We start from the raw sequence: 25,617 nt of genomic DNA on the forward strand, positions 1-25,617 counted from the left end.
GGCGCGATCTTGGCTCACCACAACCTCCGCCTCCTGGGTTCAGGCAATTCTCCTGCCTCAGCCTCCTGAGTAGCTGGGATTACAGGCACGCACCACCATGCCCAGTTAATTTTTTGCATTTTTAGTAGAGACGGGGTTTCACCATGTTGACCAGGATGGTCTTGATCTGTTGACCTCGTGATCCACCCGCCTCGGCCTCCCAAAGTGCTGGGATTACAGGCTTGAGCCACCACGCCCGGCCAGCTCTTTGGTTTTAAATTTATGTCCATGTTTTAATTTTCTGGTTTATTTTTAATTTTTATTTTTATCAAATAGTATGTAATATTCCTACAATAAATGAAAATATTTCTTATAGAGTAACTATTTTGTTTTCAGAGGGTAAAATAGTGCATTTTCATTTCTAACTCATCATGCCACCATATGTAACTACTTGAATATGTTTAAATATTTTACTGTTTTCATTTATATCAATAGTTACAAATAAAATATTTCACATGTATTACTTAATAAAAAAAACACATTTAGACATTATTCATTGACTTCTTCCTATGGAAGAGAAGTATTTAAATTTCTTACACTGCTCCTCACCCCCAAACACACACACACACACATACACACACACTCTCACACACACACACACAGATACACACACCCTTATTTTATTCTCCCAATATAAAATTAGGTTAGTTTTATGATAAGCTGATACTCATTTTATATAATTATGACTTCAATGATATCATTTATAGCTGAAAGAGATAGTCTGCACTTACTTTTACAGAGCATTTTTGTTTTTCTGGCAGTTATTAATCCCTTTATTTTTTGTTTTGTTTACTTATTCTCAGCACCCAGTCATAATTACTTCCCATGTCCCTCAATATGCAAAATACATTGGATATTCTCTCAGCCTCAGTCTTTTTGTCCCCTCCTGAAGGGGTAGATCTGCAGGCTCACTGCACAGTGTCTTCTGGGATGACTCTTCACCTTTGTCCTGGGAAGATTTTCCTCCTATCTTCTGGTTTGGATCCTGAGTTTCCTAATTCCTAATCTTTTTCCTTACTTGACTTCCTATTTTAAGTCAAGTATATTATTTTTAGGTTAGATCTCTTGAAAACTAAAAATGTTCACACATTGTAAATTTGAAAACACCTTTTTTCTACCCTTCTCTTACTACTTTGAGGGCAGTAATCTTAAGTTTTTTGGTTTTTGGTTTCCAGATGTTAAACATGCTCCTTATCTTTGTATTTCCTCTGAATTTCTACTCACCTTCCAATCCCCAACTGACTTTGGTCTCTGGCAGTGAAATTAGAGAATTTCTTAACATATATGATTATGCTTGACTCTCCACTCATATTGAAAAATAAATCACCAAAAAATATGGTTTGAAATTCCATGTATTCATTGTGAGTGGTTTTCTAGTGACTAACTTTATTGGACTGTGATCAAGCAGAGACCTGGTGGATTTGTCTGAGAACTCTCTCTCTCAGAGTCAGTATTCTTTTTTCTAGAGCCAGTCAATGACAATCACTGGAAGTGGCCTGGTCACTGACATTTTTAGAGCAGAATAGGAAAAAAGATCTTGATCGCTTGGTTTTGTGAGTAGCCTTTTACTTAATTTCTCCTCTGTAGTACTGCACCATATCCCTGGGCTCTTTGTTGCTCAAGAATGGAATGGGCTGTTCCTTTCTTATCACACACAATAAAAGAGAGAATTCAGGAGTTAAGCTGCTCATAAAGCTTTCAACCAATTCTTTGATTTCAGGCTCACCATGGTCCCACCCTCAGGAAAGACTGATGAATACAATGCCTGTCTTTTGTTTAATGGCTTCCCCTCTGCTACCAGCTTAGTTTGGTGGTTCTAGTTGGTGGAGTAATCCACTTATTTATTCTACCGTTTCCTCTCCCTTGCTCTTTATTCCCTTTGACCATAATTTTAATGGATTTTAGAAAAATAAAAACCCATGTACTACAATGTCCATATTTAACAGGAGTACCTATAAATTATCTTTAAATTAAAATGATATCACTTTGTCTAATGTACTGTAAATATTTTTTCTAGATGCTTGAATGTTTTTGGAATTTATGCCTTTATAAATTTTACGTTTTTATATAACACCTCTATCTGTTTTTCCTTTAATTGCTTCTCAGTCTTGCGTTTGTTTAGAAAAGCCTCCCCATTTTAAGATATGCAAATATTCACTCTCATTCTTTTCTAGTGATAGTTTTATTTAATAAATAAATAATTTGTTACATTGTTAAATGATGTAATTTCTTTTCTACCATTGATTGGAAATGCTATTTATATTAAAATAAATTCAGATAGATAAGTATATATATTTATATATAAGGTATACATATGCATATGACTCATACACGTGAGTCATAGTCTCCCTTAGTACAAGGTGTTTGATTTAACACCCCAGAATATATTTTAATACCTTATTTTAATATATTTTCTCATACGCTTATAGATTTTTTCTTTCTTTCATCTTTTATCCTCTATATATACACATGGTAAAATAAAAGTTTTATTTCTGTTTTATGTGAGACCATATAGAATTTATATATGAATTTAGAGTTACTAAAGCATTGAGGCTTTCTACCCAAGAACATGCTATGCAATTGAAAGCATTTAATTATCTTTCTTAAATCCTTCATTATAGTTTTAAGATTTTATTTTGTTATACATTTATAACAGTTTATTACTAGGTGTTTTATCTTTTGGGAGACTATTGTAAGATATTTTTCTTCATTTTATTCTCCAAATGACATTTATTTCTTATTGAAAATCTATACATTTTCTATGTTGATTTATGTTGATTTTTCAGTAGGCCACAGTATAAAATTATTTTATTTCTAATAGGTTATTTAAATCAATTCTTTTATTTTACTAGATTTATAATCTTATCATCTATAAACCACAATAATTGTGTTTCTTCCTATTCAGTTCATACCTCCTCATTTTTTGACTTCTTCCTATACTTAACTACATTCAGGAGCCTAAATTAACACCAGGCATTATTGATTGTAATGCAAAATGCATTTAGTACAACAACATAAAAGCTAAATAAAAACTACTTTTTATCTGATTTAACACTTTCTCTCTTAAATTCCACCTTGATATAGGAAGTCTGTAGTTCCAGCCTTGTTCTCATTATGATCTCTCCACTAAGTTTATCTATTATATATTTTTTAATCCTTCTAAGTCAAATTGTTATAATGAACCTTTTAAACAGCCTAGAATTGGTTGCTTTTAGTTTGATTTTTGAGGTAATTTAATAGATGTTAATAACCAATATATCTTTTATGTGTTTATAATACTTTGGTTTTCAGTTTTGAAATGTGAATTGTGTTTTATTTCTTTATTTTTTGAATTGGTATGTGATATGATTTATTTCTCATAATTTTGAGATATTTGTCTGTTTTTGATCCTCTATTAGTTACACTTTTAAAGGTGTATGATCTATTTAGCCTTATACTTCTTGAAACAGATACTCTAAAATCAATCGGACCAATAATTTCTGTTAATAGTACATTTCTGGTTTTCATAGCACATTCTACTTCATATAATAGAATTCATAATGTATTCTACCTACAAACCTAATACTAAAAATTAACTAAGATAATTCCCTAACTCTAATATAAAAAGTATAAAAGACCACTAACTTATAAGACCACTATTTCTATACAAAAATACTAAAGAATTCAGTTTGAGCTAGAAAATCCATTGAAGTGGTTAGCTGTTTGCACCCATGCACAGAATTACTATGGGTTCAGCAGCCATAAATAAGGACTGATAATAGTCACTTCCTATTAGACACTCAAGTAGGATTATGTATTTTTTTCAACATGGTTAACAAATTCTAAGAAATTTCTGAATGAAAAATAATATTTATTTCTTTAACATGAAATATTCATTCCTGATACATTCAATGATTATTAAAATTGTGTAAAACTATTTTGTGCAAATATGTGATGTAAAAATCAGATCTAGGCTTAGATATTTATATGTAAGTTTTATATGCACACTAACATATGACGTGACTTTTAGAAATTCTGCAATCCGTAAAAAACTCTTTCTTTGCTTGAACTGTTCTGTACATTGAAAGATTTATGACATTCATCATGCACTACCTACATGCTAAATGTCAACTGTTCCAGTCAATTATTCTGAATATTGACAATGACTCTAGAAGTTGCCAAGATGCCCCCAGAAAACAAAACAGTCCCTCTGAAAATCACTGAGCTAAAATAAATTTATCCAATTTACAAAAGCACTCTTCACTTTTCACCCAACTATGTACTGGTATGTCAAGCATTTTGTCATCATAATTAATAAATTCAAATAAATGGTAATATATATGTTTACATTGGTACTCAGTAATAACATTAATGGCTATCAGATTGAAAGCTTTGCAGTAAGAAGTACATCAATTTTGATGGAAATTGTAGTGATCTACACATAATATTAACTTAAAAATATTCTTTAAATTTAAAGACATTTCTTGAGAAATTTAATTGGGCTTAAATATATTATGAATGTATTGCTAACTACATTATTAAATATATAAATTTAAAAATACAGTTAAATTTGAAGTAAGTGAATAATATGATATAAAGAACAAAGCAGAAGACTACTAGGTAAAAATCTACAAGTTGAAAATATGCTCTAATGTTAAAATATTATAATTATTAGTTTTTAATCATTTATATTTTCAATGAAAAATATTTTCTAGAAATAAAAAAAAATTAAATGTATTTCTTTACTTATTGTCCTGAGTCCTAAAGTTATGACCCAAATGACTTATAAACTGTGGATGCTTCATTAATATTTCTTTAATACTGTCAACAAATGCATTTTAAACTTGAACAAGCTATGCTCAAGACAAACGTCATCTTTTTAAAGATTCTGCCTAAATGGCTGCATGAAGTTCCAAGTCTTACAGGATAATTTGAAAAGCAATGTGAAAAGGTTATACCTATAAAAACTATTTAAATATAAATTAAAATAAAAATCTGGCTCAGGTAGTTCAAAATTATATGACATACATAAAACATTTTATTGTTTGAGATATGAAATTAAAGTATAAAAAGTTATGAAACCTGAAGCTATAATATAATGAAACTTTTATTTTAAATGTATAACATGAGTTTGGGAAAAACATATGAGAGACAATAGTGCATACATGAGCTAAGTTTCAACCCACATGAGATTTGACAAAAGTGCTGCATTTAATGCAGTTTATCATAATAATTTTGGTTTGTGTATAGATAATACAATGATATGTACTCTAGAATTACTTAAGTGAATGAGTTCTATATCATTTTACTATAATGATTTCAGAAGCAAGGTTATTTGTATTTCCAGGGTATAATAAAGAGAGAAAATATATCAGTGCATGTAAGTGCCTTAGACAAAAAGATTTAGACGCCTGATCTAGTGGTATCAAGACTGGCCCAAACTCAAAAATATATTCCATATGGCACTTTCATATGTAGTTTTATATCCTTTTTGTTTTGCAGAAAAAGGTAAACACATAAAACTTTCACTTGAAGGCAGAAGTTTGCCTAGTGTAGCCAAAATAAATAAATAAACCTAAAACAAAATATTCAACTTGTTAATAAAATCACTGACATTATGGCAGAAATTACAATAGTCTTAGAATAAATCACTATTAGAGTTCTTGGATCAGGAATAATTTAAGAAAATCCTGGTCAAATTATGCTGTATTTTTATGGCAAATTCATATAAAGCTCTATTTATACAAGCCTCCTGACTATACAGAAATAGTTTTTGAAACTACACCTGATATTCTTGTGGACTTTTAGATTTTACACTTTGAAATAGGACTCTTGCTTATAACTGAAAATTATGTTTTGGTTATATTTAGCATTACACAGAAAATGTGAATATCCTAAAATAGCTTGTACAGGAAACAGGTTTAATTTAAAACTTCCAGAAAGAAAGCCAGAAGACACATTGCTATAATCAAGCAACTTATATGTTCAGAAAGTGAAGAAAAAAAATTACTTTAGTACTTTGAAAATGTGTTCACTTTCTAAATAAAACAGAACAACCATGAGATGTGTTCTGAAGAGTATATAATCTTGCTTATGTGTAGTACATTACCTAGGACAGGTATCATGTCTCACTGTCATGACATGTTCAACAATATGTTATAATTAGAGAATATTCAATAAATAATCAATATACAAATGAATATATTTAATTCTGTTATAATATTTCTGGTAGCAAGTAGGGATTGGTGACTCAGACATAAATTTGAGGCTTCAAAAAGAGGTGGGAGTCATGAACACCTCAAAGTCTGAGCCTGGTATTAAGAAATTATCATGCCATACTTAGCAAATCTTTCCTGGTCTTAAGTAACAATATGGCTGGTGTGATATATTTTTTAAAATATTTGGCTCATTAAACATTTTATAAATCCCCAGAAAATTTTTTGAACATTTCAGGGAAAAAATACGGTAACATGCAGACCTGTATGAAATACATCATTTATATTATGAATTTTAATCTGCATCCATTTAAAATATACTTTAAAAGAAAAATGTTTATACATTGTTCATTAACGTTGTGTCTGTTAACATCATCACCATCATTAATGTCTATTTTTATAATACTATCATTATTTTGCTTTATAAATTGTGTTTAATTGGAAAATTTATTCATCCCCAAATCACAAAGATGTTTTTCTACATTTCTTTCATTTATAGCATTATTTTACCTTTGCTTTTAGATCCCTATACATATTTAGAGTCTCCTTCTATAATGTATAAGGTTATAATCCAGTTTCACTTAGAGTCTTAAAATGAGCCATGTCCTCAATACCATTTACTAAAGAACCCAGTATGTTCAATTGAAATTGTAGCCAAATTTCTTATATATCAGGATCCCACATATATACTTGGGTTTTTGTCACAGCTCTCTGTTGACCCATTATTTTTTTTCCTTTAAATGCATGGTTTTGTAGTCTGTCTTACCATATAGTTCATGAAGTACCACCCCATTAGTTTTCCTTTTCAAAGATGGCCTAATAATTTCTAAAAGATTATTCAAAAAAATATATATATAATTAGTTTCTAAAATAATCTGCAATATTTTTTATTGCATTAAATGTGTGAATCAATTTGGGAAAAATTAATATCTTAACCAATTTGAGGACTAATATTTAAATTCATGCATTATATTTTCATTTATTCAGAGTATATATAATTTTTTCTTTTCACTGAGCTTAGCGGTATATAAAGGGTCTTTTTAACAGAGAATTAGAGCATCTTTTGTTCATTCTAACATTTTGCATACTTTTGACATTATAACAGGTGGTATCACATGTATAATTTCTAGATATTGTAATTGATATACAGAAACTTAATTTGATATAAAATACTCGTATCTGCAAAATTTTCCAAGCTCCATTGTTAGTATTAATTATAAAACAATATCAAGAATTTGATATTAATTATCAAAACAATATCAAACAATTAAAGTGTTGATAATTTCAATTGCAAAAATGCCAAGATTCTCTGGATATCAAAAAATGATGACAAACAAAAAAGAATCACAAAATCAGAAAAAAATAAACATATCACAAAACAAAGGATAATTTTCTGAATAAATAAAAATGCTTCTTAATAAATAAAAATGTTTCATTAAACAAGTATTTTTGAGCACTATATGTATCTTATGTGACTTACTTCTTTTCCTTATCAAAATGTTTCCAATGTTCATCTATATTAAAGTATGTATCCGTAATTCATTTTTGACTACTGCTGAATAACATTTTATTGTATGAATATGACAAATTGTATATATTCATTCGTCAGTTGATGGACATTTAGGTTATTTCAGCTTTTTTAATCTCTCACAACTGTGCAAACATTCACATACAAATTTTGTATGAACATCTATGTTCATTTTTTCGAGTATATACTACAGGTAGAGTTGCTGGATCAAATGGAAAATCCATGATTAGATGACACAAGTAGGTGTAAAGTGTTATCTCATGGTTTTGATTTGCAATTCCAGTCTTTCAGTCTTTCAACATTAAGTATAATGTTAGTTATGTTTATTTGTTCTTCTTATTTTTTTAAATGCCCCCTATCAGATTGTGGAAGTTCCCTTGTATTCCTCATTTGTTGAGTGCTTTTGTCATAAAGAGTTGTGAGATTCTGCAACATGCTTTTTTTCCTGCATCTATTTACATTATCATGTATTTTCTTTTTTATTTATTCTGTTAATAGAGTAAACTACATTAGTTGATTTTAAGATATTAAGTTAACCTTATATTCTTATGATAAGTCTCATTTGGTTATGCTATATAAACCTTTCCATATGTTGCTGAACTTGGTGTAATATCATTGTGTTGCGGGTTCTTTTATTTAGATTGAAAACATATATTTGCCTATAGTTTTCTTGTGATTTGCCTGGTTGTAGTATTGTTGTAATATTGGCCTCATAAAATGAGTTGGGAAATGTTCCCTGCTCTTCCATTTTTGAAAGAGGTGTTGAATAACTACTCTTAATTTTGCTTTATATATTTGTTACAATGACCCAGTGAAGTCATCTAGGATCGGGCATTCCATAGTGTTAATTTTTGTTAGCTTGTTTAATTACTGGATTCAGTCTTTTTACTTGTGATAGGTTAGATTTTCTATTTCTTCTTGAATCAATTGCAGTAGTTGATATTTTTCTATTTCCCATTTTATTTAACTAAACTTTAAAATTTAGGTGTAAAGTATTATATTTTTTTTCTATAATTTAAGTACTTTTTATCTCTTATGCCTGATTTTAGGATATTTATTTTGTTAACTTTTAAAACAAATGAACTTTAATTTTTCTGATAGCCTTTATTGTTTATCTGTATTTTATTTTATTAATTTTACTCTTAGTTTAAAATTTCCTTCTTTCTACTCATGTTATTTAGTTTTAGTTTTCTTTCTTTTCCATTGTGTTGAGGTGGGAGTTTAGGCTATTGAGGTATTTACAGCTACAAATTTTATTCCAAGCACTGCATCACTCACATCCCATGAGTTTTGGTGTCCATTTTCAATAATTTCAAAGTCTTTCCTAATTTCTCTTTCAATTTCATTTTGATCCATTTTTTAATATAAATTGTGTTATTTAAATTCCATATAATTGTAAGTTTGCCAAGTTACTTATTGTTTCTGATGTTTAATCTCATTCAATTTTCATCAGATGATGTTCATTTTATTATTTCAATTTTTTGAAATAAATTACAGCTTGTTTTATAGCATAGTATAGCATATAGTCTATCCTGGTAAATGTGCCATGTACATTTAAGAAGGTTATTCTGTCCTTGTTGGGTAATGTGTTTTATAGCTATCTGCTACTCCTAGATGATTTATAATGTTGTTTAAATCTTCTACACCTTAGTTGACTTACAACCAAGTATTACATCTGCTATTGAAAGTAGGTTATTAGAGTCTCTAAGTCTCATTGTTGAATTGCCTATTTCTCCCTTAAATTACTTTTTTCAGCTTCATTGTTTTGAGGCTATGTTGTTAGTTGTGTATACACACATACATACACATATACATACACACGTATGTTTATAATCATTACCTTTTCTTAACATTTTGACTTTGTTATAATTATAAGATATCCATATTTTTCTCTAGTAATTGTTTCATTTTTTATATCTATTTTTTTCCTGATGTTAGTATAGGTACTCCAGTTTTCTTCTTGTTACTGTTTGAATTATGTATCTTTTATTGCTTTACTTTCAGCTTGTTTGTATCTTTGAATCTAAAGTGTCTCCCATAAACAATATATATACATATACACATATGTATACATAAACTACATCTTCTGTAAATCATATATAGTGACCAAATCAGAAAACAGCCACTCTAAAAATCTCTATCTTTTGACTGAATTTCTGAAGTCACTTAATTTAAATATTTTTGAAGCATTTCAATTTATGCCTGCCATTTTACTATTTGATTTCTACATGTCTCATATCTCTTTTGTACCTCTATTTTTCTCATTCTAATTATTCTAATACTATTTTATTTTGTACTAAGTAAATATTACTCCAGGGCAATATTTCATTTTATTGTATTTATTTTTTCATGATAGGGTCTCACTTTGTTGCCCAGTCTGGAGTGCAGTGGCACAATCATAGCTCATTGCAGCTTCTAACTCCTGGGCTCAAGAAATACTTCTTCCACTGCCTCCCCAGTAGCTAGGACTACAGATGTGCACAACCATGTCTGGCTGATTTTTTAAACTTTTTGTAGAGTCAGGTGATCACTATGTTGCCAAGGCTGGTGTCAAACTACTGGTCTCAAGCTATTCTCCTGCCCTGGCCTCCCAAAACCTTGAGATTACAGACATGAGTCACTGTGCCTGGCCCTAAGGGCAACATTTTAATTTTGTTAATGCTATTTTTACTATATTATATAAACTTTTATTTTTAGTAGTTGCTCTGGAGCTAATCATACAGATCTTAGCAGAATTTATCACGAATTTATGCTAACAATTTTAGAATGATATAGAAAAGTTATTTCTATACAGATCTATTCCTTCTTCCCTTTTTTAATTGTGCTAACATTATTATACATAACATGTATTATATAACATAACATATAATAACCATATATGTATATGTAAGTGTTTGGTGTGGAAATTACAATCATTTTAATCAAAAAAGATTGTTACCATTAAACAGTTCAGTCATGACTTATCAATGTAATTATAATTTTTTGATAGGTAATGTTATGTGCTCAAATGATACATAAATACCTGGGTCTATTAATTTCATCTTTACAAATAGCTTCATGTTGACACTCATTTTCTTGATCATCAGTTGTATTTTCTAGATACATGTTGTCAGCCCATCTGATAAAACACAGACACTGATATTCCGGACTGTCTTCTTTATGTAAACAACTGTATCCATTTGCACAAATCTATAACAAAAAAGAAATATGTTAAAAAAAATTCCCCTCACATACTACAATATTACAATTGTGATCTGAGAGACCACAATACATGTCCCTCTGTCTACTAAGATGAAACCTGGGGTTAAGGAAACGAAAGTTAACTATGGGTCAATTGTTCAGAGCTTGGCTGGTACAGCAATTCCCTAAATTTCTAGAGCTACAAGAAAAACCACACCTTTGCTAAACTCCCTATTAAGAGCTCTCAGTCAAACTGTCATTTCCTTCCTAACTTTAATTTACAACCAAGGCCACCATAACCCTTATCAGACAGAATCACCTTACAAACACTCTTTTCTGATAAGCAATTGTAGTCCTCAAGCCAATTTCAGCCAGTTTATAGAGACAGAGCACAAACTGTCTTTGTAGCCTATAGTTCACTTTTTGATGTAAAATGCCAAATTCTACCTCATTTCAATGCTAAAGCCTGCTTCAAAGAGAATATGGGATGTATGTTACATATATGTTTACTCATTGAGCATGTGCTTGACTCCCCCTCATAAATGCATATTGCTTTCTCCCCAAACTTGCTGAATATGTATGACTCTAGTATAACACAGACCCTGTGAGGCACAAAAATCACCCTGCCCTTCACCACTTCTAAGAGAGCACCTGACATCCACATCAGAGATGAATTTTTCCCAGTTATATTATTTGGCTCTGTTTCTTCACCCAGCTCTCATGTTGAATTGTGATCCTGAGAGTCAGAGGTGGGGCCTGGTGGGAGATGATTAGATCATGAAGGCAGTTTCATCCTCGCTGTTATTCAAATACTGACTGAGTTCTCCTGAGATCTGGTTGTTAAAAAGTATACGACATCTCTTCCTTAACTCTCTCTCCTGCTGTCATGTGAAGACCATGCTTGCTTCCCCTTCACTTTCTGCCATGATTGTAAGTTTTCTGAGGCCTCCTAGCCATGCCTCCTGTACAGCCTGTGGAACTGTGTGTCAGTTAAACCTCTTTTCTTTATAAATCACCTCATCTCAGGTAGTTCTTTACAGCAGTGTAAGAATGAACTAATACACCCAGTTAGCAAATTGATATCACAAATAAACGCTTCTTTCTATCATTTAGTCTTCTTGATAGTCTTTTGGATGACACAATCATTTGAAGGATTTCAAGCTTTCATTTATGTGTTGAAATAATGTGTTCCTTTAGCAAATGTTAAAAAAATCAGTTTTGATTTATATCAAAATCATTTTCAATAGTCAAATTGTATACACAAATTGTGACAGGAATATATATATGTGTGTATATTTATGTATGTAATATATACTGAATATGTATACATCTATTAGACAATTTAAAAAATTCATTGTATTTTAACCAAATTTTTATAGACATTGTTTAAATGTTAACTGATCTGATGGAAACAGCATTGTATTGATAGACAGATCCATGGAAAAATCTATTTTTGGTTTTGCTAAATAGTTTTTCTCCTTCGGTGGTTTACTTGGTTTCTCCTTTGAACTAACAGTAAAACTTTACTGGTTTCCTTATTAAAAGTAAATTAAACAATGTATTTCACATATATTTAATATTTTCACGAAGTCATGATGCTACGTTTTATCAAAAATTATACTTATATTTTTTAACAGTTTTGGAAGTCTTCCACAGACATGCCCAGTGGATTTATCTGATGGTTAGGTAAACTGTCAGAGAGAAGTACACTTCTTATGGAGAGTTAAACACAACTATATATTTATATTTTTACATATACATATATTCCTAATTCCTAAAGGCAAATTCAAATAACTATAGAAATTTACTATCTTTAAAAAAATTTCTCTGCATATTTTCATATTTTCTTTTTGGTTTTGTTTCATAGCCAAAGAGTTATTTTCCATCTGTAGCAACAGTCATTAGGAGTTTTTGTTTCATGGTCTGACCCTTTAGTGATATCTCAATAAATGAATGGTTCATAGAGATTTACTTTCTGTTGAATAAGAATCAAATGAGAATCTGTCTTTTTACTTTCTACATAGAGTTCAAAACAAGTAAGAAAGTCAAATCTATTATGAAGGAGAAAAGTTCTTTGACATGGACAGATAATCCAGTGTTATTTATACTTGTCCCAAGCCTAAAATACTACAACTGAAGCTATAAGTTTTCTCTGTGTCTATATGTCTACGTGTTTGTGACTCAGAAAGGCCTTCATTTCCGTTTGAGTACATAATGATTTTCTACAGTCACAGGATATTAGTCGTAAAGTTTTTTCAATTAAAGGAGCACTATTATAATTGGCTTAAAAACTTAACACTCACATAAGAAGCAACAAATATTGGCATTTTATGGCAATGCTTTCTTATTCTATCTATATGTACATTTATAGGTAGTTAACCTTCCTGAGATTTCACACTATATTGAACATTATACTTATTGTGTATTTCTTTTAAAAATGAGAATATTCTCTTTTGTTACCTCAGAAAAATTGCCAAGTTTAGAAAGTTGACTTGGCTATAAAACTATATTTTCTAGCTTATAAGCCTTATTCAAAATTTGCTAATTTTTGAAATATTCTTTATGGAAAAACGCATAATATATTATTTCTGTAACGTAAATATAATTAGAAAATACAGAACACCAAAACTTCAAATTCCCATTGCATTTTTAATTATTAGAAGCCTATATTACAAAATAATATATAATGAAATCTTGAAAAAACAATATTTTAACAAGGAATATTAGTATAGAATTCTGAATAGGACAGACTTGTTTCATATAACTATATGCTTTCCCTTTAATCTTATTTTCAAAATAATTATTACTGGTATTTAAGAAAATCTGAAATAATTAAAAGTTGAAAAATTAGTTTTCCTTTTGGCTATACCTCAAAACCACACACGATTTTGTCTAAGGGGTCTCATATGAACGCCTAAATTATATCTAATGCTCTAGTTGAGACACTTTTATTAAATGGGAAAGGTGGTGAATTATTTTTTACCACAGTTATTTACTATATCTAAAAACTTTTGCAAGTAATTTCTGGCCCTAAAAAATAATTTGGGATTTCAACATGATTTTTCATCTGTTCAGATAGTCTAGACTTCTACTAGAGTTTTGGTTTTCTATAATTAAATTTATAGATAAGATGAAGTCTCTCGCAAAAATTAGTAAGAAAGTAAATTATATCAGTAAACACATAGAAACTTGGGTCTACCTTGTATATCAGAGAAAAGATTTCTCAACTTTGTGTATATAGAGAATCAAAAATCTGCTTAAAGGAATATTTAAAAATTTATACAAAACACTCCATCAAACATTAAATCGAACATTTTACAAATTTTGGAATGCATGGGGCTGGCAACACTAACCCCTGTATTATTCACAGGTCAACTGTATATATATCATGTACATAAAATATATAATTAATTACTACACTTTGCACAAAAACCCTGATATTACAAAATACACAAAAGTTAAATTCTAGGTTTTATTCTAGATATTTTAAAATGTTTACTTGAAGAAGGAATGTAGTAAAATCATGATTCTGGGCAGTGGAAGATCTTTTCTTCCCAAAGGAAACAGAAGTAACAAACTGCTAGGAGTTTCCTTTTTGAGAATTCAGTACTGGTAATGTATATACATAACAATATTATTACCACAAAGTCACTTCTTTTGTAGAGAAATTAACTACATGAAGGATATTCATAACATACTTACAGAAAATGTTCTGCATAGATAAGTAAACAATGCTAGCTAAATAATGCCAGCTATCATTTCAGGGAATATCATGTAATTTTCTGTAAATTATCTTGTCATACCCATATTATATTAGTACATAGGGTCATTGGCAAAGGACTCCATGGGGAAAAAACTCTATAAGATCTAACATATGGCATTTATTTTGCCACTTTTTGACCCTTGTTATTAAATAGATAAATAAAGTGACATCAGAGGTGAAAGTGACTTTTCTTAATCATGATATGTAGCAAGTTGGATCCTTAAAATAATACCTGTCGAGATAAAAATTGAGCCGAAGTTAAATAGGTAATTAAATTTTATTAAAGACTATTAAAATAGGAGAGAGAAACTAAACTCAATTCTTCAAAACAGACAGCAGGAGGGATTTTAATTTTGAACTTAAACTAATAAAAAATGACAGCAGTCCTCCCTTATCGTTGGTTTCACTTTCCATCCTTTCAGTTACCATGGTTCAAAAATATGTGAGCATAATTTAGTAAGTTATCTTGAAAAAGAGAAAGAGACCATAGTCATCTAACTTTTATTATAGTGTACTAATTGTTCTATATCATTAGTTGTTGTTAATCTCTTATTATGCCTAATTTATAACCTTCATCATAGGTATATATGTATAGGAAAAACTATAGTATATTCACAGTTTCAGGCATACACTGGGGTCTTGGAAAGTATCCCTGCAGTTCAAGGGGAGACTGTTGTACTGGAGGTCACTAGGGAAGAGTATGATAGATGGAATGTGTCAAGCAGATCCAATCATTATTGAGTTTGCAACAATTTTGTTCTGTGAGTAGACTGGGAAGGCCTTCTGTAAAGTAGACTGAGAAGTAAGAGTGCTATTTTCTTTGATATTCACAGTTCAGAGACATGGTTCCATGGTCCTTGATAAAGACATCCCCTGCATCCTTAAACTGCAAAGTAGCTGGAAGAAGATTTACATATATTTCCATAATTTACACCTGCAAAGTTTTTAAAGTACATGCTATAGGAATAAAAAAGTGTAGGGGCTTATAGGCAAGAAGAAGCCTGTCTGAAGGTTAGTCAATATGTGGGAAAAAGGAAGGCTGTTTTGGCTATATATTTAGCTAATTAAAAGGGAACAGATTTAAAAAATCATATCTGGATGAATTAAAGTTCAAATTTATAGTAGATGAAGACCTAGTCATAAATTCTGAAATAAAATAAACTTGGTAAAAACCTTTCACATCCCAAGTTTTAGTGCTCCATGATCTCTTCTACTTTGTTTGAAAAGCACCTTCCCTTCCCAGTAATTCATAATAATACATAATTTTATAACCTTTTGGTGGCAGGGGTATAGAAAACAAGATAAACTCATTTATATTTATGTGTTTCCCTTCCAGAAGCATTTGCATTTAAAAAAGGACCTCAGTAAGAGAAGGGACACATTTTAACTCAAAGAAGTAAAAGAACACCTTTGGAATTTCTGTCTTTGATAATGAAAACCAAAATAAATCTAATTATTTTTGTCATATGTTTTAAAATACTGAGAAAAAGAAAGAATAACTTACGATTTACTCCGTGAAATACTTGCTTCTGGAATGTAAGGCTATAAACCAACTAAAATAAGTTCTTTACAAATACTAACAGTTTGCATATCAAGACTCAATTTAAAGATGCTCAGTATATTGCGCCATCAATACAAACTTTTCATTCATAAATTCTAACCAACTCCCACTAGATACACTCTACAACTGACTTAAGGGTCTACACCAAATAAGTATCTTTCCACAACGTCTCCCATGTGAGGCGCTAAGGGCCTGTGTTAGGGAAAATTGCCTGTGTTTCAAAGGCAGGAATTTCCCAGTGCCATACCTCCATCCACGCCCCCATCTGGGGATCAGAGGGGTTTCAAATGTAAAGTTGTTTTTCTAACTTTCCCAGGGGCAGGCTAGGTGGAAATTCCAGGTGAGCTCCTTTGTTTAAAAAGCCAGCGAATTGCTCTGGGAGGAGGGGGATCTGTCGTGGGCCCAAGCAACCAATCTGGGATGAGAGTCAAAGATCAATCACTCCAGAGGCAGTTTGAAAGAACTCCTCTCATTGGACAACAACATAAATGGGGAGGGAATAACTTCAGGGTTAAAACTCCACTGCCCCCTTTCCTATATGGATTTCCCAAGTCTGAGATTCCCTCCCACAACAACGTGGGGGAGCTGTCTTTCCCTCTCTGCCTATGCGGATATCCCCTTCGGATTCCCCCTCACTGGCAGCGTGGGAGCTCTCTCTCTTTTTCTCTCTCTGCCTAATAAATCACTTTCTGCTAAACTCTTTGGATTCCATATTTACTTGAATGGTAAGCTCACCACGCTGCCAGAGCCCTTTCCCCATTCCTGGGGCAAGTGACCCCAAGAACCTGGACATACCCAGTTACATCTTGGGCTAGCACGGGGAAGGGGCTGAGTCCCTGTCATCCCGCCACCTGATTACAGCACTACTAACTCTACAACTCTACTAATGTGTTGTTTTCCCTTATTGAAATAAGTCTAAAATAATTAGTTTTGCTCGATCAGCAGAATTGCCTGGTGGTCTTTTGGAGTGTAAGAAGTGAACAAATCCAAAGTTTCACAAAGATACCACTGAAATGCCATCACTTTTAAGGACGGCTAGCAACCAATGCACTACCCTGAGACCACTGGATATTCTCTCCAACTGTGAAACTGCCACAGGTACAGTATCAAGTCTAAACTTCAATTTGTTTTCATCAGCTTCACAAATGCTATGTTTCTTTTGTTTCTTAAGAAGAATAAAACATTTTTTAGGAATCCTTGGATTATATAATTCAATTATACATAAATAGGAAAACTCTCCATTTTCATCACTTTTTCAGGTGACTCTATAAGAGGAAGTTGGCCGGGAAGGAAAGTGTCCATTAACTACATCATTCAAGTGGTCTAAATAAGTGATGAATTCAGACGGTCACATCACTCTTGTGTTCCTTTAGGCAACATTTTTTATTGTCATCTTTAAAAAAGTCTTGTAAACACTCTTAGTTGATTTGAAATAAATTGATCTTTGGAATGTTCTGGAGACATGATATTGTACAAACACTTGCTGACCTAAGTTTTCATGGGTTCTTCTCAGCCTTTTATGCCTGGACAGCACACATTCCTCCCTCATATTGTAAGCCATGTACATATCTCTCTAATTGGTATAATTTCTCAAAGGACAATATGAAATTGCAGTGACCACCCTGGGGAAATTTTGACATGAACAAGATGGTTTATTTGGCAGATGCAATAGAACAAAAAGGAAAAAATCCTCATGAGGAGATTCTCTGTCCTGTATGTCTAATAGAGAGATTACTCTGTGTATTATACAAAATTTTCTCTTTCATTTTCATGCTTCTGGGATTAATAAGCACTAGATTTTTAATTATATGGCTCTGTGGAATTGTCAAGTATGTGAGTTGTTTTAACTATCTATAATGATTTGTTCTTGTGTGTGTATGAAAATAGGTTTTTCCGTATTTAAGCATCCCCTCGCTGTGCAGAAGGGAGATAATCAATCTTAACAATCACAATTTTATATCTACCTGAATCTTGATAAACTTCACTTATTCATTTCTCACGTTTTTCCTTTTCTTTTTTTCTTAGGAAAAATTTGAAATTAATTAATCACAAATATTTTTTCTGTCATTATCATATATGGACATTCTAAGACTATTTTTCAGATAGTCCACATTTACAATAAAAAGAAATGATTAACTTTGCTTTATTTATATGTTTCTCTCTTGGCAAACTTTAACAAATCAAGAAAAACATTCATGTGTATGGGTAATATTGTTACTCTTTTAGTTGAAAAGAAAACTGGACTCCACAGAGCTTTGGCTTAATCCTAAAGTTTTGATTTTTCAAAATACATAAATACTGAAGTTTGCTTATTTGTGTTAGTACATATGTCTTTATTTATTCTAAAGAGGTTTATTTAAAAAGAATTCATGTAGTTTTTTAAATAAATGATACTTTAGATAAACTAGACTGATTTAATTTAACTTTAAGAGATATGTTCTATGATTACGGCCTCAAAGTATGATTACACAAATCTAAAATTAATATAATTGAAATTTTAATAGCAGATATAATTTAAAAGGGTTGAATCTTGTGAATTCTTTCTAATTTTATCACACCGATGTACTAGAATGTTTTATTGATGATGCTACAAATCATAAAAACTTAACATGATGGTGTAAGTTTGCAATTTATAAATACTTAGTCAATGTTAAGAATTTATGCAGATGCTTAATAAAATTAATAAAATTATTTTGGATACCTGAACAATTTCTAAATAAGAAAAATACAAAAATAAAGCCTCTAAACATAGTTTTAAATTACACCTGTCCTTATACAATGGAAATAAGGTGTACAAATGCAGTTGTGGGATATATATTTATGTTCATTTTACCTATGATAAAAGTGGTAACGTTATATAAAATGTGCAATCATAAAATAATAAAATAGCTAAAATGATCTTGGATTGCTAACTTTGCAATGGCTAATTTACTTAAAGTTGGTGATTATTATAAAAGAATATTGGGAACTAGAAATACATAACAAAACAACAAATTCTGATTTACTTGTTCCTAAGAAAGGTTTACAGTTACTGAATTATTAATTTTATTATAATATATAATAATTTTAAATATACTGATAAAGCTAAATGTCTTAAAGATAAAGCTTTAATGTAATAATCTATATCACAGTGATGTGTATGTGTTTGGCTAAATATATACTTGTAAAAATGTATTATGCTTACTTCATATATTTATGATTATAAACATATTTCAAGATATATTTGAGGGCATACTTTTAGAGGTTCTATGGTATTTGAAGTCTTTTTGCCTGTAGTTGTAATGCCTCTACATGGTGAACTTGAAGGAAATAGTGCCTTGTATTAGTATTTACAAGATCGACTCCATGGAAATGGATATATTCATAAAGAAAAGGGCTTATGAATCTATGCTGAAATGTATACAAATCACAGAATTAAAATATGGCTTTCATAAAATGACCGAATTAGGTTGTATCAAGACAAGATAGGTAACAAATACTTAGTTAATTCTCTAACTTTTTGGAAAATTCCTGAATCATTTCAACAAAAAGTTCATAATGTGTTTAAAATTAAGATCCTTAAATATTTCTTAATTATTGTTACATATTAAAAATATAATCTTAATTTGTATAAGATGGAGGTGAGGGGATAAAACAAGGACCATTCTTTTATTCTTGCCATAGGCCCCACAACTTTTAGGGATGGAACTGTCTAGATATTAGAAATTATTTTCATTTAAACATTTTTTTTAAGTATTTTGCTGGTGTAAGAGATTAGAAATCTTTCAGAAATTTAAACATACACAAAAGGCAATGGCATTTCATTATGATCTGTAAACAAAAAAGTGGCATAAGCACAACTGTATTTGAGAGGTTTTAATCAGCCAGCAAATTATAACATTAGTAAAACACAAGAAGACTAAGAACAAAATGATCCTTTGAATTTTTTTTTACTTTCCCATATTATAAATGTAAGAAGTAAAAATGAATTTCCAAGTAGACTGTTGGATACTTATTTACGAAGTTATATTTGAACTACATAAAATATATATTTTGAATATTAAAGAATCTGTAATCTAAACATTTCTAACTTTTTACAAATCAGACAATTACAAGCTAAAGAGAAAAATGAGAAGCAACTAGATAAATTTACCTTACCTCTTTTGTGCCTTCACATGGGAACCAGCATGAATTATTAATGTCTTCAGGCTTATTCACATAGATTGCATCTTCAGTGCAGTTTGCAGCCAGAAAGAAATAGGCATCAATAACCCCTTGGCAGTTTTCATCTTCAGATCCTTTTAAAAAAAAAGACATAAAAAATTAAATAAACTCTTACAAACCTGAATTCACAATGAATTTTTAAGGACTGTGGTCAAATTACTTGAAAATATAAATTTGACAACATCTGCCACAAAATAAGTTCCTGTATGTATATGATACTGAATCTGAAGGAGACCTCAAAGCCCAACCCTCTCATTTTAAACATGGACTGAGAAATACAGCATCACAACAAGAAACAAACACAGTTCCCAGGCCAATTCATTTTTAAAAATAATCAAATGTTGACTAAATTGCAATTAATAATTACAAGAAATGATGTTAAAGCTGTAAATAAAAAAAAATGTCCTATAACAAAAATAAAAGGAGAGATTGCAAAAGAAAGAAGAAAGAAGTGACCTATATTCAAGAGGAATACTAAAATTGTAAGACCCAGACCAAGAATTATCAGACAAGGACAATGATATACAGTAAATTTGTTGAAAATCTATATGAAAAGATGAATAAAATAGATAGTAGATAGGTAATTAGGGAATGAGAGATTTTGAAACTGTAGGAAAAAAGAAAGAAACAAAAAATGTAAATCTCAGACTTGTAGGAGAAAGGGTTAATTCAGTTGGGCTGAGAACCTGTTATTGGTCATTAATGGAGGTAATAGAAGAACGTAGGAGACCTGATCCAATCTTTTTGTAAACATGATTACATCTCCTAGTAAACCAACAAACAATATTTGTTAGAGGACAGAATTTATCTAAAGAACATTTTAGCAAAATATCCCTAGTTTAGGACTGCTTATAGTTAACAAATCTAAAATCTAGGGACTTGCAAGGTATCATTTCTTGAAAAATATCATGTAAGCTATGTATTTTACAACCGAATTGTAAATTAGAGATAATTCATAAACTGACATCTCCCTACCATGTGAATTTCTCACCAAGAAATCTCACATATTACTGGAAAACAGGAAGGGGCTAGGAACCAAGCAGAATATCCCAAAGCTCTTCAATCTTATGTATGTAATTTGACCATTTACAATTTTAAGATTGTAGAAAATTATGGCTATATTAATAATAAAATAATCAATGTATGAGATTATCAGAAGATCAGATAGAAGGGAAGAAAATATAAGTAAATGTAATGATAGGTCAATACATTTTCTACCTTCAACATGCTGAGAGTAATTAACTCAAAAAGGATTATGCCAGTGCCATATAATTAATTGACATGTGTTCTTCCCTCTGTTTTTTGCCTGCAAGTTTATATAGTATTAGAATGATTATGTTATTGAAAATTGGAGAACTATAATAGAAGGCCACATACTTCAAGTATTTTTTGGTGGGAACATTTTTAAAACTATTTTATTTAGTTATTTAAGAAATTGTAGGATTATTTAGAACTAAAATGTATGATTTGGTTAGTTTTGCCAACTAGTATTTTTCCAGAAATTTATCATTTCATTTAAATTGTCCAATTTATTAGCATCAAGTTTTTCATAATGATATATCTGACTAAACATTTGGATTTAAATCTTAAATTTTTGCCTCTGTCTCCCAAAGCCTCAAAAAAGAGATAACGTAAACAAATAAATAAATAAAGCAAACGCTTTAACCCATAAAAATAATGAAAAAATGATAAACTGACTAAATTAACAGAAAGGCTACAGCCCAAACACAAATGAGAGGACATAATTATAAAAAATTTATTGGCCTAGCAGAAATTTTCAGATGCTCAGGGTTTGAAAAACTTCTTAGTACCAAATTCTGGTACTAAGGTGGGCTCTGCAAACAAGATTTGCTGACACTCAGAGCCTCCGTCTCAAGTCAGTTATCCAGATTATTACTCTAACCCCTCACTCACCTCCGTCAGCTCTACCAACAAACAATTTCCGAGGTTTTTTTTTTTTCAGGAGTTGAATCTCAAGGGCTCCTACCTTAAAGATACCAAGCTTCTTGAAGGTCCCCTAATGAAAGCCTAATTGCCACCCTGCAACCCTGTAATAGAGATCTGGTCACCAAGGTCCATCCTTGCATGGTCAGTTTCCTGTCAGCCTTCTTAGATATTCACCATTAAATATGATCACCCCACATTTGGCAGAAAGATTTCAGACAAAAGAGAACAAATAATCAGAAGCAATATTTACAGAAAACTGAAAAACTGTGCAAAGCAGAAGACAATTCAAACAAAACTATAACACTTTTAGGGAGAGAAGCAAAGTTATTTTATCCTTATTAGGAAAAAAAAACCCCAGGATGTCACAAATGTGTACAATTTAAAGGATGAAACCATGCCCTAGATCATTACAAATATAGTCAAACAAATTAACAATTCAACACACATTTTGAGATATTCAGTTGGGAGAATGGAGCAGAAAATAAAGGAATATAAAAATGGGAAAGAGAAAAGAAATTATGAAAAAAATCAGAGGATCAATTTAGGAGATGTGATATCCAATTTTTGGAATTGGAACTACAGAAAAGAGACATTTTAGGGGAAAAAATACACAAACTTCCTAAAAATTAAAAGACTAACATTTCCAAATAGAAGAGCTTAAAAGGAGACAAGTCACACTATGTAAAAGGCTCAACATTGTGAAATTTCAGAACACTGAGCAAAAGGCATAAAAAAGTCTTCCACAGAAATAAACACAAATTAAATATAAAGAATCAAAATGTTGTCTACTATACACATGATTCTACGCTGTTGCATTCCTTTCTTTCACCTTATCATATATCTCAGTCCTAGGTGATGATGATGATGATGGACACCCAGGTTGCTTCCAAATCTTGACTATTGTGACTAGTGCTGCAGCAAACATGGGAGGGGCATCTCTTCAACATACCGATTCTCTTTCATTTGAGTAAACATCTAGCACTGGAATTGCTGGATAATATGGCAATTGCATTTTTAGTAATTTTAGTAATTCATTTCCATATTTATGTTTATCCTTTCTCTTAATAACTAATGATACCAGGTATAAAATTATACATATATTATTTAGCATGTGGGTATATTCTTAATGATCAGGTTAGGTCAAACAGTGTATAATTTGTAGTATTGACAGATATTGCAAAATATCACATTTAGATATTATAGTGATTTTACATTATTGCTGGCAATGGATAGTCACTAAATTGTCTAACTCTCAAATTTTTTCCTGGCTAATAGGAGAAAAATTATATACTTACAACAACAGTGTTTTTAAAATTTGCTTTGATTGCATTATGAATAGAGCTCAGCATTTTCCCCATATATTTATATTCTCTATGTCTTTTAATGTAAACTGTATGTTTATATTAGTGATTTACCTATCAGGTTTCTTTCCTTTGTGAAGTGAAATGTCTGTGCAGTGTTTCTTTTGCATTTTGATTTCTATGACTTTCATAAGCAGTTATTTTTACTTGTCATGTAAAATTCACGAGCCTTTTCTTTCTGACATCAATAATTTTACTATTAGTTATAAACATCATCCCCATCCATTTTTTTTGGTTTTTCTCTTTTAAATTTTGTTGGTAAATGTTAGGTGTATATATTTATGGGTTACATGAACTATTTTGCTATAGGCATACGATGCATAACAACTACCTCAGTGAAAACAGTGTATCCATCACTTTCAGCATTTATCCTTTCTTTGCGTTATAGACAATCCAATTATATTATTTTAGTTACTTAAAAATGTACACTAAATCACTGTTGACTGTAGTCACCCCGGTGTGCTATCAGATATTAGGTCTCATTCATTCCATCTAATTATAGTTTTGTATCCATTAACTATCCCCACTTCCATCCACCTTCACTACCCTTCCCAATATCATTCTACTCTCTATCTCTATGAGTTCTATTGTTTTAATTTTAAGCTTCTACAAATAAGTGAGAACATGTGAATTTGTCTTTCTGTGCCTGGCTTATGTCACTTGACATAATGACCTCCAGTTCCATCCAGGTTGTTGCAAATGACAGGATATAAATTTATATATATATGTGTATGTATATATATATGTATATATATGTGTGTGTGTGTTTGTGTGTATATGTATGTGTGTGTATATATATATATATCTATATATCGCTGAATAGTGTTCCATTGGGTAAATACACCACATTTCCCTTACTCATTCCTCTGTTGATGGACACCCAGGTTGCTTCCAAATCTTCGCTATTGTGAATGGTGCTGCAGCAAACATAAGGGCGCAGATATATCTTCGATATACTGATTCTATTTCATTGGAATGTATACCTAGCAGTGGGATCACTGGATAATATGGCAGTTCTATTTTTAGTAATTTTAGGAACCTCCAAACTGTTCTCCACAGTGATTGTACTAATTTACATTCTATCAACACTGTGCAAGAATTCCCTTTTCTATATATTCTTGCTAGCATTTGTTATTGCCTGCTCTTTGCACTGGGGTGAGATGACATCTCATATTCGTTTTGATTTGCATTTCTCTGATGATCAATAATGTTGAGCATATTTTCATATGCTTGTTTGCTATTTGTATGTCTTCTTTTGAGCAATGTCTATCCAGATCTTTTCCCTATTTCTTTTTTTTTTTTCTTTTTTCTTTTGCAGAAAAGTGATTTTATTTAGGTAGAGAAAAGAGAAGGAAAGGAGAAGAGAAAGATTTCCACAAAGAGTGTGGATGGGGATTCCAGAGGGGAAATCCCAGAGGGAGCTCCCACCATGTGGGAGGGGATCTTTTCCCCATTTCTAAAAGTCATATTATTATTTTATTCTTGTAGATTTGTTTGAGCTTATTTTGTATTCTGGTTATTAGTCCCTTGTCACATAGATAGTTTGCAAATGTGATCTTCCATTCTGTGAGTTTTGTTTTAGTTGATTGTTTCCTTTCCTCTACAGAAGCATTTTAACTTGGTGTGACTCCATTTGTCTATCTGTGGTTTGATTACTGGTGCTTTTGGGGTATTACTCAAGAAATCTTTGCCTGGTACAATATATTGGAGAGTTTCCCCAGTGTTTTCTTTCAGTAGTTTCACAGTTTGAGGTCTTAGATGTAAGTCTAATCCATTTCGATTTGCTTTTTGTATATGGTGGGAGACAGGGGTTTAGTTTCATTCTTCTGCCTTCCAAATTT

General features: G+C 31.0%; 1 protein-coding gene across 3 annotated transcripts in view; it reads right to left on the bottom strand.

Moving 5' to 3' along the window:
* EYS (eyes shut homolog) overlaps positions 1–25,617 on the bottom strand; it is a 377,690-nt gene that overhangs the window by 9,354 nt on the left and 342,719 nt on the right. For 2 of the 3 annotated variants that reach the window (XM_032299847.1, XM_032299848.1), the window contains 2 exons: positions 20,403–20,542; positions 10,784–10,950 (listed from right to left, as the gene is read on the bottom strand). In XM_032299847.1, the coding sequence (XP_032155738.1) occupies positions 10,784–10,950; positions 20,403–20,542 (307 nt within the window). Of the gene's footprint in view, positions 1–10,716; positions 10,951–20,402; positions 20,543–25,617 lie in introns of those variants that run through there. The other variant, XM_032299849.1, reaches the window with a different exon arrangement.

Source organism: Sapajus apella, unplaced genomic scaffold (genome assembly GCF_009761245.1).
Source record: "Sapajus apella isolate SASKATOON/1434 unplaced genomic scaffold, GSC_monkey_1.0 scaffold41, whole genome shotgun sequence".
Lineage (NCBI taxonomy): Eukaryota > Metazoa > Chordata > Mammalia > Primates > Cebidae > Sapajus > Sapajus apella.